Source organism: Kogia breviceps, chromosome 14 (assembly GCF_026419965.1).
Source record: "Kogia breviceps isolate mKogBre1 chromosome 14, mKogBre1 haplotype 1, whole genome shotgun sequence".
Lineage (NCBI taxonomy): Eukaryota > Metazoa > Chordata > Mammalia > Artiodactyla > Physeteridae > Kogia > Kogia breviceps.
The window spans coordinates 68,913,443-68,926,274 of record NC_081323.1 but is presented as its reverse complement, the minus strand read 5'-3'; the positions used below and the strand labels follow the sequence as shown (position 1 = coordinate 68,926,274).

The following is a 12,832-nucleotide window of genomic DNA, read 5'->3' as shown; positions in this document are numbered from 1 at the left end:
GTAAAATAGATAGCTAGTGGGAAGCAGCCGCATAGCACAGGGAGATCAGCTCGGTGCTTTGTGACCACCTAGAAGGGTGGGATAGGGAGGGTGGGAGGGAGGGAGACGCAAGAGGGAAGAGATATGGGGATATATGTATATGTATAACTGATTCACCTTGTTCTAAAGCAGAAACGAACACACCATTGTAAAGCAATTATACTCCAATAAAGATGATTTTTTTAAAAAAAGAATCTGCCTGCCAATGCAGGGGACACGGGTTCAAGCCCGTGGGGTCCGGTAAGATCCCACATGCCGCGGAGCAACTAAGCCCGTGCGCCACAACCTGAGCCTGTGCTCTAGAACCTGTGAGCCACAACTACTGAGCCCACGTGCCATAACTACTGAGCCTGTGCTCTGCAACAGGAGAGGCCACCACAATGAGAAGCACCACGTACCACAGCCAGGAGTAGCCCCCGCTCGCTGCAACTAGAGAGAGCCCGTGCACAGCAACGAAAACCCAATACAGCCAAAAATAAAAATAAATAATAAAGTGGAAGTAAGAAGCAGGAGGGGGATCTAGAAATACTCAAAGAAGTAGAGCTAAATAATAAAACAACTAAATTTAAACGTAGATTATTCAACAAAATCTCAAATTAGTAGGGAGAAAGTACCCATGAAACGTCAGGAAAAGTTTTAAGAAGAAAGATTCATACATGTATAGGGTGTAAAATTGGAGAAGAAAATTGGAGAAAAAAGATTCATTCACCTTTGCCTTCAAGAACCTAGGTCCACAAAATGCAAAATTTGCCTTAGAGAAGCATACCTGTCAAAATTGAGACTCCAGCAATGGTGGGATGAAGCAAATTGCGGGAGGCCAGGATCAGGAGTTTTGAACACCCAGTAGGGTGAGTGAAGAGGCACATAGGAGCAAAGAGCCAGGCCAAATGTGGTTCTCCAGGGATAGACCCAAGTTCACATGCGTTCAAATTTAGGTTTCAGCTTGTGGGATGAGTCTGTTGGACATCTTTCTTAAGTAGCTTGCAGGTGTGATGAAAGTGCAAGTGTGACACAAGCGCTGTCAGCTAAGGAGACAAATCCAGTTAAACACCTGGGGTGTCATTCAATCAAATATTGGCAGGAGCCAACTGGCAGAGGTAAGGGCATGCAGGTGTTATGTATTTTATCTTATTTTACTTTGCACTATTTTATTTTTTGATTTATTTCCCTTCTAGCTTCTTTCCTAAAAGGATTAAATTTAACTTTCAATAAGTTATACATACAAAAGAACCACTGAAATAAGAGATTAAGAGATAAATAATGAATTTAGGAGACTGGATTGGGGAATGGATACTAGTGCCAAAAAAAAAAACAACTAGGCTTCGATGAGCCACAACTGTTTTCAAGTCCACATTGGTTGAACAGTAACTATGAGCTTAGCACTTGTCATGCCTGACCTTAATGAATTTTCCCAGTAACCCATGATGTGGGTATTGTCATTTCCATTAAATTTTTTTTCCATTAAAGTCAACGAAGAAATTTGACTTAGCTAACTTGCTCAGACTCCCACAGCCTGGACATGGCTGAACTGGGATTTGAACTTGATTTGACTTTAGAATTTGGGCTCTTAAATCTTACATGATACCAACTCTGAAGGTGGCAGGTGTTGAGCAATCAAGTTAGGAGGATACTGGGGTTCAGTATCAGAATATCTATTATCTGAAGATGCTGGGTATCAAGAGAATAAGGCAGGAAACCCTGGATGGATAGTCAGGTCAGAACATGAAGGGTATCTAAGAGTGTTGTGCTCAGGGCCAGAACGGATTCTGTACTGAACATACAAGTATAAATTAAATGGTAGTAACTTTGAAGGTTAGGAAGAGAAAGCAAAAGGAAATTTAGAATGTCTTACACCAACCCCTCACTTGTTGGACTGTAAGCCCTCCTGAATATGTGAAGCAAATAGGTTAGAATAAAAGGCAAATTCCTCAGAACACCATTATACACTCCACAAGATGTCAAGTGCCACTTTCTATAATGTCAACATTTCTTCTTTAAAAAACACAAATACAGGAGCCAGAGAGGGGTTTCCAAGCCACATCATAGAGCCCTTAGTGCCCAGTGATAGATATTAGTCCACTGACCATGATTGGTGCCCTAAGGAGGTGAAAGTTCACATAAGCAGAAACTGTGTACAAATGTGTTTCCAGCATTGCCAAGGAAATCTCTCTCTAAATGAAATAATGATGTCATAGTCATGAAGAAAAAAATGAAAAAGAATAAAGAAGAAAAATCAAGAATAAACACAGGCTGAGTTATTTAGAGCTGGATTAAGGGCCTAGTTCAGGAGAAAGTGGAAGTGTCATGTGAAGTTGCCATGGGATGGGGGTGAAATTTATATAAGTCTAATATCTAGACTGGGGGTTGGAAGTTTGCATATTTTTTCACCTAATAGGGTTTCTCCCAACATAGCAAACGTGAAATACAACAGTTTGGTTTTCCAGTTTGCCTCCTGATTTGCACCTCCAGCATGTAGGACTAAAATATGCTTAGGGGTCAAACTATGTATCTTAAATTTTATCTGTATGCTAACTTCTAAGATCCTAACGACAGAGGGTAGTGTATGGGCAACTGAAATTCACCTAGTGAAAGAGAGGTTCTGGGGGAGACCAATGCCGTTTTCCAGGTTCTCTGATATGGTTTAATGGGATCAGGACTGGGGCGTACTTTCCCTTTCAACAGCGTGAGTCTTAACCTTTTTTGTTTATTGAACATTTTTTGGGTGGAATTCAATTCAAAAACATTTTCGAGCACCTACTATGGGCAAGGCACTGTGCTAGGCACTGAGGATGAAAAGAAAAAAGTTTTCCAGCCAGCTCTCTCTATGCCTCCTGACACCACAGCAAGGCCAGTGTAACGAGACTGCCTTTCACAAGCAACTCAGGACCTCCATAAATATATCCTATGCAATCTCCACAGATGACACTCTGAAAAGTAAAGGCGGAAGCAAAGATGAAAGAAAAAATGAGATGGTGATAAGATTTTTGGAAATAATGGTAAATCTGGGTTTAGAATCAAAGATTATTGACTCTCAGGTCATTGCCCCTTTTGAAGATAACCTCCTCTAGGATTTGTAGTAACTGAAATCCGGCAACAACTTTGTACCTGAGGAGTAGTTGGGGGTGAGTGTGGGGAGCACTTACTCCTCCTGAACACGTTCTTCAAGAGTGGCATCTTTTCAACGATTTTAAAAAGATAATATATTAACATGATAGTTGCTGAGACTAGGGATAAAACCCCAGAGAAAGCAGTGTGACAAACCACCATTCTTGGTTGTAAGTCACATAGAAACATATTCTGGCAAATTTAGGCTGCAGAGGAATTTATTGGGAACTTTTGGGAAGCTGACAGAATTACAGGGTAGGCTGGAGGAACAGGTGCCAAGGATGGTTGCGGAAACTAGGAGGCTTGAACCGGCATCAACGTTCTGGAAAGTGCCACTACCTCCACTTTTGGAATGGCTGCAAAGCCGCTGATACTGGACGCGCAAAGCCGCCTCCATCTGCCTGCCTGAGGTGGAGGCGGCCACTTCTCTAGGGAAACACCTTTTTCCGGCGGTGAGGAGAAAGCGAGTGCCTGTCAGTCCTGGCGAGGGTCGGGCCTCACGCCACCTCTCGGCTGCCTGCCGCCCACCGGCTTTAGGACCCGGCGGAGCCGGGAATGAGGGTTGGAGGAGGGACTAGGGGAGGTCATCGCGCATACTGACGTAATCAGCCCGCGCCAGCAGAGGTGAGGGCGCGAGGGCCGTAGGGAAGCACGTTTCTTGCTTGCCTCACCTCTCACGTACCATGGCGTCCCCAGTCCAGCAGTCTCCTCAGCCTGGCGGCGGGAAGCGCAAAGGCAAGGCTCAGTACGTGCAGGCCAAACGGGCTCGGCGCTGCGATGGCGGCGGGCCCCGGCAGCTGGAACCCGGGCTACAGGGCATTCTCATCACCTGTAACATGAACGAGCGCAAGTGCGTGGAGGAGGCCTACAGCCTGCTCAACGAATACGGCGACGACATGTATGGTCCAGAAAAGGTACCGGCCCCGGGGAGGGCGGGCCAGCAGGCCTTTGAGGGAGGAGGGAAGGGTGGTAGGCCGGCTACCTGTATACGCATGCGCGAGGTTGGCCGCTTGAGTGGTGGTGAGGGGGCGTGTCCTCACTTCTGTGTCCTCCCCGCTCTCCCCGCCCCGCCGCAAGGTCTCGGCCCCCGACCCCTACCCGGTCTTGTGCGTAAATGCTTGCGCTTTGGCCTTTTTTTTCTCTATCATTAATCACGGTTGCTCCCATGTATAGATTGCTTCCTGCGGTTCAAGCGTTGTTTCTGAAGCTCTTTCAGAAACATTTACTTCTCACCGTAGCTTTGTGAAGTATTGCTCACCAGGACACTGAGGTTGAAGTAGGTTAGGTACTAGCTGGTCCAAGTTCACAAGGGCACACTTCATTCGTCCTTAAGGTTTTTGCCATGTCTTACCACCATTTGAACATCATGGCTGTAGTAATGTGTTTGTCCTAAGCAATAACATCTCTAAAATAGTGTGTTTAGTACTTACTAGTGCTAGTTATTCTCAAATGCATATAAAAATACATTTCGGAAAGTAAGAACTTTTTGAAACAATACCATATAAAGTCTCGTCCCATTTTGGAAATAATTATATTATTGGCTTAGGATTTGGACCAATACACACATGCACACCCCAAGGAATTAAATGGACGAGCATAGTACAGAGGGCATTTAAATTCAGGTACTGTCATTTACTAGCTCAGGGGATGGGCATGTTATTAATTCTGCTGAGCTAGATAAAAAAGAGAATAATTATAGGACTTCAGAAGGTTGGCTAAAAAAATTGCATATGTACATAAAATCACATCCTGGTATACAATAAAATCTCCATAAATGTGTAAAATTACCATTAGTGCCTGATTGGCAATCCCATTAGTGGAGCAGAGTGGGCAACAAGTTCATAAGTTCATGTCTTGTCTACACTGACAGCTTGAGCAAGTTCTTGAGCTATTTCAGTAGAACAGGAGTAAGGATTTTTAACTTCATAACTATTTGGTTCAATCTCATGAAAGGAGAGTGTCATATCAGGTGCAGTCATATCTATTGATAGGATTAAGGTCCACCCTGAAATGATTCATCTGATGAGCACATTTCCTTCTGCCCCAGACTGTCAATATGCGTTAGAAACATTTTCAAATGATATGTACCACAGTCTGAGAGAACTCCCTTCTTCCTCCACATTTTGGAGGGAATGGTGTCTGAATAAAAAGCTTTATTGTCAATATTGAATCATCTGCCACTGGAGGTTTAACATGAGTAGTTAATTAAGAGCTTTTAACATAAGCTGTTGTGGCATTTCTGCTCATTAGTTTTATGCAAACAGTTTGCAGACAAGGATCAGCAACCCTCTGGAAGTGAGGGAGAAGACGATGATGTGGAGGCCGCCTTGAAGAAAGAAGTTGGTGACATTAAGGCATCTACAGAGATGAGGCTGAGAAGATTCCAGTCAGTGGAGAGTGGAGCAAATAATGTAGTCTTCATCAGGACACTTGGGATAGGTGTGTCTGACTAACACATTTTAAGATTATTGATCCTGTGATATCTGGACACCTGTTTCTGAGAACACTGCCTACAAAATGGCTTCATGGGCATGGCTCAGTTAATCATTTGATTGCATCCTCTCTACACTGTGTTAGCACTAGGCGTATGGAGAGGTAGAATGGGGTGGTGGACACAGGGCTTAGGAGTGGAAACCTGGCCTTGCCACTTTATCTGTATGTAACTTTAGGCAAAGCAAGAATACAGGGTCTGTCTAAAAGGAGCAGCTGCTCCTCAACCCCAGGCAGTTTGGATTGGCTCCAGCCATTTGGGAATGTAGTCTTAGGGGAGCCAGATCTTCTGATTTTTCAAAAGAAGTTGGAAATCTAGAGAAGTTTCTAGGTTTTTAAATGTAGCTAACTACTTTAAAAATATTGAAAACATTGAGCAGCCCAAAACAAACTCGTATATAGTCAGGATGCCTCCTGAGTACTACATTATGATCTTGTGCATTCATGGCTCTGGGGCTCCTCTGAGGTCTGAAATCTAGACTTCTGTACAAACTTAGCTAATGGATTGATTAAATCTTTTTAAGTGACTTGCAGATTTTTGTTTTGTTTTTGTAAAAAATGTACTATTTAATGTTTATTACTTCGATCATTGCTGCTGATACAGGAAAACAACAGCATGGTGTTGCCATCAGATAAATTAGACATCACAAATAAGTTAACTCCAGTGTCTTCAAGAACAATTGTTTTTGATAAAAGCAGAGTTAAAATATGAGATACAGTATTAATACAGAGTAGGCACCAAAGAAATATTAATTGGGAAATATGGTTGGTTAAACTTGTTTAAAATTCATTATGATGATTTTTCTACTCTACTGTCAATTTTTGTCACTGCCAATGAAAATTCATTTTAGAGAGTTTGAAGAGTTTAAAATGTCTGAGAACTTTTAAACTTACCTGTTTGTTCTGTGCTGAATTTTTAAATTTTAGAACCTGAGAAATTGGTGCATCATATTCTCCAAGATATATACAAAACCAAGAAGAAGAAGACTCGGGTTATTCTACGAATGTTACCCATCTCAGGCACATGCAAGGCTTTCTTAGAAGATATGAAAAAATATGCAGAAACATTTTTGGAACCCTGGTTTAAAGCTCCAAACAAAGGGACATTTCAGATTGTATATAAATCTCGAAATAACAGTCACATGAATAGAGAAGAAGTTATCAAAGAATTGGCAGGTATGTTTCTCTTAGTGATTTTACATAGGTGTGCCACGGTAAATACTTGTTTATAAGATTTTTTTTTTTTGAGATTTAAGGCTTACATTTTTGAATGTAGAACAAGTATATTGAAATGCCCTTAAATAATATCAAACCTAACTTTTCAATATGTTGGGTATGAGATTTTTTTGGTAGTTAGATATGAAAGTCTTTTCCAAATCAAGATTGAATTTTCTTCAGGGAAAAAGTGCTCTTGTTAAATGTCTCAGGATTTTTTTTGTATTTATTTATTGAAAGCATTCAGTGAATTTGATGGAAGTCCATGTAGAAGAGTGGACTAGTATATACATATTGTTTTAACAAATTCTAAATAGGAGGAGATGAAAGATTGTTTTTGTATCTGCCAAGCTTAAAGGTATCCTTCTTAGCCTGTTTTCCTGTTATTTTTGTTACAGGAATAGTAGGCAGCCTCAATTCGGAAAATAAAGTAGATCTTACCAATCCACAGTACACAGTGGTAGTAGAAATCATTAAAGCTGTCTGTTGCCTGAGTGTTGTGAAAGATTACACGTTGTTCCGAAAATACAATCTCCAGGAGGTGGTAAAGACTGCCAAGGACTCGTCACAGCTTAACCCAAAGCAGGCAGCACTAAGAGGAAATGGGAAAGAAGCTAAATTGGAATCTGGTGACAAATCAAATCAAAATGACACAGCAGAAGGAAAAAATAACCAGCAGGTGGTACCAGAGGATAGCGAGGAGCTGGGTCAGACAGAACCAACATCTGAGACACATGTGGTGAGTGAGGGGGCCGCTAAACCTGAACTTGCAAGTCAAGTCACAGAAGGATCTGAGTCACATGAAAATGACCTCTCATAGGAAAAAAAATCGTTTGGTGTTGGAGGTGGTTTTCTTAACTGCGGTTCTGTGAGATGTTGCTGGGATTCTATATAAAATTGTTACTAAAAATATTGTTTTTGAGTTTGTGTGCTGCATAATGCTGTATTCACAATAATTGAGCAGCCCTGTTAATAGTTTCGTTAGAGATCTTTCAGCCCTATATGGCAGTGTGCATTTGGTTGAGCTAGAAGAGGCTATGGATAAATTGGTGAACACTACTGCACAGAGCGGAGGGTGGCGGGAGGATGATGTTGGCCTCTCCCTCTTGATTACCTTCCCCACTCCCCCGCTTCTGCACTGCCAGCTGACTTATGGGAGTGAGCAAGCTCTGTGAAATCGAAGCTCAGAGGGAAATTTTCATTCTAAGGAAGGAAATTTTGCATTTTGCAACTCAGCTGTCCCCTGCCACTTTGTTGTAAACATTGCAAGAACATGGGCCATATAGGTTAGAAGTGTATTGTTTTGTGAAGTTTTTGTACTTTTTGTGATTTTCTTGTTTAGTTTTTATGCCCTGCCCGCCTGTTTCTTTGGCTGCTCCGCGAGGCATGTGGGATCTTCGTTCAACAACCAGGGATCAAACCCGCGCTCTGTGCAGTGGAAGCTATGCCCATTTTTATGTTTTCATAACATTTGTTACAACCAAATCTGACGGTGCAGTGCTGCAATTTTTGGAGGCAAGGTGTGAGATAGAAGTGTTCATTCTAGGCATACAATTACAGATATTTCTGATGAGGTTAGTTATGAAGAATTCGTCTTCTGAGTTATTACAGTATACTAGTGCGGCAAGGCACGCAAATTCTTCACAATGTAAATGGACTTAGTATTCAAGCTGTTTCATTCCATATCCTTTGTGAAATGCAACTTACAAACCGAACATTTGCTTCAGCAGTTGTAACTATAAATCATAGCTCCTTGACAAATAAAGATTATTATTTTAATGGCTTTGGAATATCAAGATAGTAAAGCTTTTGTTCAAGAAATCACATTCAGTGAAAAGCTTTAGGAAGCAAATTATGTAGTAGCAGAACTTTTTCCAGGAAAGAAAAATTCACATAGTTGGTAAGAATCTAACAGTACCAACATTAAAATGCTAGGTCAAGCAGTACAAGAAATTGAAAAGACTTTTCTCTCAGTGTAATAAATTGACTTACGTCACATGATACTAAAGAGATTTTGTTTAAAAGCAGCAGCAGTTGCTGATTGATCAACAGATTTCATGAATATTTGTCATGCTATAGCATTTGTAAGATTTGTAAATGATGAGGAAATTCAAGGAAACTTTGGCCTGCTAGGAGCCTCCCAAAACAATGGTCAGTATAAATTTAATAGGTCTTCATATCTGAAAAACAACAGTCTCATCTGTACTCCTGGTGCCCCATCAGTGGCTGGCTCTGAGACAAGTTTTGCCTGATTTTAGTAAAAGAAAATCCTGACGTTGATGTTACAGCACACTGCTTTCTTCACAGAGAAGTGCTGATATTAAAAACTTGGAGATGAAATGAATAAAGTTTTAAATAATGCTGCAAAAATGGTTAACTTAATTAAAGATCCATTTTATGCAAGAATGTTTTAAAAAAAAAACAAACTAAAACCTGAACAAAGAGCACATAAATCTCCTATATACAGAAATCCAGTACTTATCAGAGGAAGCGTTCTCCACAGGATATTTGAGTTGAAAGGTGAATTACCAGTAAATTATAAGTACAATAAAATACTAGGCCAGATTTTGCTAAATGCTTTGTAGACGAAGAATGGCTACAGAAACTAGTCTATTTAGGAGACATTTTTTCATTGCAAGAACAAATGAACAGTTTTCTGCAAGGGCCTGGAGAAAAATGTTTTTTCTTAAAAGTGACAGGAGTCTTAGATTAAAAGAAACTGACTCTTGGGAATAATTACATTGCATAAGGCACTCTGGAAATGTTTCCACAACCACTTGGGTTTGAGAATGAAGAAAGCAACAAGTCTCAGGTCTTATTTAAACTCCTCTTGCAGAACTGCAAAACCAAATTAAATAACATTTCCCCTCCTTTTCCCAACACTGGTGTGTGACTGGGTGAGGAACCCTTTTGCAAAATCTCAGCCTGGGATTTTTTCACTGAGAGAAGAGGAAGAACTCAGAGTCCTCTTCTGACAGTTCTGGATTTCTGTGAAACAAGAGTATCTTTCAGCTTAGTGCTCACACTCATATACATTGAGGATCCCCTGCATTTGAAAGTTTTTTCAAGGGTTCCTCCAGGGTAAAACTGAAAAAAGATGGAAGAGACAGACACCAAAGAGGGCTGCAAAGTTAAATGTCCTGATTGAGAATACTAAGGGGTTGTGAAATTGGCTTTTTGAGTTGGATTTTATTAAGTTTTAACAAGTTCGGAAGTATTGTAAGTGTTAAGTCTTCCTGCACCAATAGCTGTTTGTTTATTGGCTAACGTGCAAATATGTTTTTATCCTCCTAGCTAGTGGTCCTGCTGGTAAAACGAAGGATTTGGGAGGAGCAAAGAGAATAGAAGGGGCCTTGCTGATGCAGATGAGGCTGGAACTTCCTTATATATCTTTAGAATGTTAACTCCTTTTTTTTTTTTTTTTTTTTTTGCGGTACGCGGGCCACTCACTGTTGTGGCCTCCCTCGTTGTGGAGCACAGGCTCCGGACACGCAGGCTCAGCGGCCATGGCTCACGGGCCCAGCCGCTCCGCTGCATGTGGGATCTTCCCGGACCGGGGCACGAACCCGTGTCCTCTGCATCGGCAGGCGGACTCCTAACCACTGCGCCACCAGGGAAGCCCAGAATGTTAATTCTTAATAAGTTGAGGTTATCTTGAAAGGATGATAGGAGCATTGTAACTATCATTGGGAGAACACGGATGATAGGATTTTGGTGCCTTCATCAGACTTTTTCCAAGACAAAGATACTTTTATTTTGATAGTACAAGACTCTGGGAAATAAAATTGGCTGTAAGCTTACAGAACGTACGACCCTGTGGAACTGGGTTCCTTTTATTTGTGAAAGCTGCTACTCTACAGAAATATTTTGATTTAGTAGTTTGTTTTTAATCCTCTTTTGTATTTATTTTAATCAGTATTTGATAAGACCTTAGTGTGACAAAAGCTATTCTTCCCCAAATGTAAGGTAGTACTGTGTTCTGTTGGAATCTGAATTCAGTCATTGAAAGATTTGTTTTCAGGTTTACCAACTGTTTATTTTCACTGACATCTGAGCATGTTATTCTATAAATGATGAGATTCCAGGGTGGGAATTGAGTGCTTTTTGTCCTTTTAATTTTTATTTTAAAAAATTATGTCAGTTAAACTCCACTTCAGTGTTGTGGTATAGTGAAACTTGTTTTGCTCTGTGGAGGAAAGAGTGTTAAATTTGATATTTTAAAACATGTTTCCCTTTAGTTAAACATGGTTTCTAAATGTTATTTTTACTTGTATTTTGCTTTTGGTATGGCCAGATATTCAGCTTGTTTTTCAGTTTCTGATGTTTTCAGAAAAATCAAAATAAATTTGTTCCCTAAAGACTGGTGTTCTCTCTCCTTTTTCTTTCTGCCTCTTAGTAAATCTCTTGCTTTATTGTCATAAAGTAGATATATCATAAAAGATGTTTTTATGTCAAATTATGTATCAAAAGTCATGTACGTTGTCCAAAAAGTAAAGATACAAAAATTTATTAATTGCTCTTGAATAACTAAAAACTCTTAAGCATTTTGTATCTTATTCAAGCATTAGATATTTTACAGTGAGTTTGCTTCAAAATGTATAGTACAGTACTTAATTAAGTTCACTTAATTGGCTTTTGAATCCTTTACATTCCTCACTTTAACATTAATATTTTAATTCACCTTTAAAAATTAGTAGCATATAAAGATTTTAAGCAGAAGAAATTTTGTCTTGAGCATTTCTGTTAGAATAGTTCTAATCTTTATTTTAAATTAATCAGGTAGTAGATAAATTCAGTCTATTGTGCTTTTCTAATTAATCATTTGACCCCTGCTATTTTAAACACTCCAAGTCATTAATCATTGCCTTTGTTGTTTGGTCATCATAATTTTCTTCCCAAATATTTTTAGATTTTTACTTATTTATTTTTTGGCAAAGTACAAAACAAAAATTCAGTTGAATTTTTCAACCAGGAAAAAATCTTAAGCATTTTAAGAGAGCAGTCACTGAATTATCAGGAAGCAAGGACTAAAAGAAAAGAAAGCAGCCCTGTTAACTACTTAATACCACAGTGTTCTTGTCAGGCTATGTTCAACCCCATTCATGGTCTCTTAAAACGTTGCGTTTAATTTTCCCAGTGATCGTCTTCGGGAGTTCTTTAACAAATTCCACCTAATTGACAGAAAAACATATTATGAGACACTTGATTCCATTTTTACTCTCCCTACTGTCAGTATAATAGGGGAGAGCTTTCATGAAACTGGCATTGAGTTTCAGGGTCTGGGTGTTGTCTTAACTGAAGCTAATTGGATGCCTTGGTCACCAGAAACTGTTGTAAAGATGACAGTGGTGCTCCATCATACTGGTTTTTAGTGCAAATTCACCTGTATGCTTTGACAGAAAAACAATCCCTTTATTCTATTGCTTTCTTCCAGTTGGAACCAGACCTGGGTCTCTACTGCCCCAGGGAAATGAATGCCACAACTAAATGCAAAGAGAAACATCAAGTTAATTCTTGGCTTTTGACTTTTTAAGACCTGGGTCCTGGAGGTTCCCAAGAAGATTTTTAGAGATAATTTTGAGTTTATACAATTTTCCCCTTATGCCCTGACTTGACAGTAAACTACTCCTTTTGTTCTCCCTCAGGATGTGACTACTGTATGTTAAAATGTCCTCAAACATTTCTGAAAAGCAACTAGTCACTAATTTAGTGAATTGAATGGAGAAAATGTAACTAGTTCTTAGGTTGAAATTAACTACATTTTAGCTGAAGTGATGCCCCTCGAAATGGAATTCTCATGTAGAGGATCGGTCAATATCAACTAATAGGATTCTAGGACTAGAAGGAAATTGCAGTGCCATCTGTGTCTTTATACAGAATTATGCTTAAATCCCTCCTTTGAAGAAGAAGGTTTCAGGAAAGATTCCACAGTTTCTTTGGATAATATCTTCATCCTGAGCCTTAAATTTGGTCACTTGATACT

The 12,832-nt window shown here is 39.8% G+C and overlaps 2 protein-coding genes across 2 annotated transcripts in view; one reads left to right on the top strand and one right to left on the bottom strand.

The window, feature by feature from the left end:
• Positions 1-12,832, bottom strand: part of LOC131740776 (acyl-coenzyme A synthetase ACSM5, mitochondrial-like) — a 131,555-nt gene that overhangs the window by 27,258 nt on the left and 91,465 nt on the right.
• On the top strand, positions 3,730-11,205 carry THUMPD1 (THUMP domain containing 1). The gene is made up of 4 exons (XM_059037029.2): positions 3,730-4,058; positions 5,409-5,583; positions 6,562-6,810; positions 7,248-11,205. The coding sequence occupies exons 1-4, from the start codon at positions 3,828-3,830 to the stop codon at positions 7,667-7,669; spliced, it is 1,077 nt and encodes a 358-aa protein (XP_058893012.1). The 5' UTR covers positions 3,730-3,827; the 3' UTR covers positions 7,670-11,205.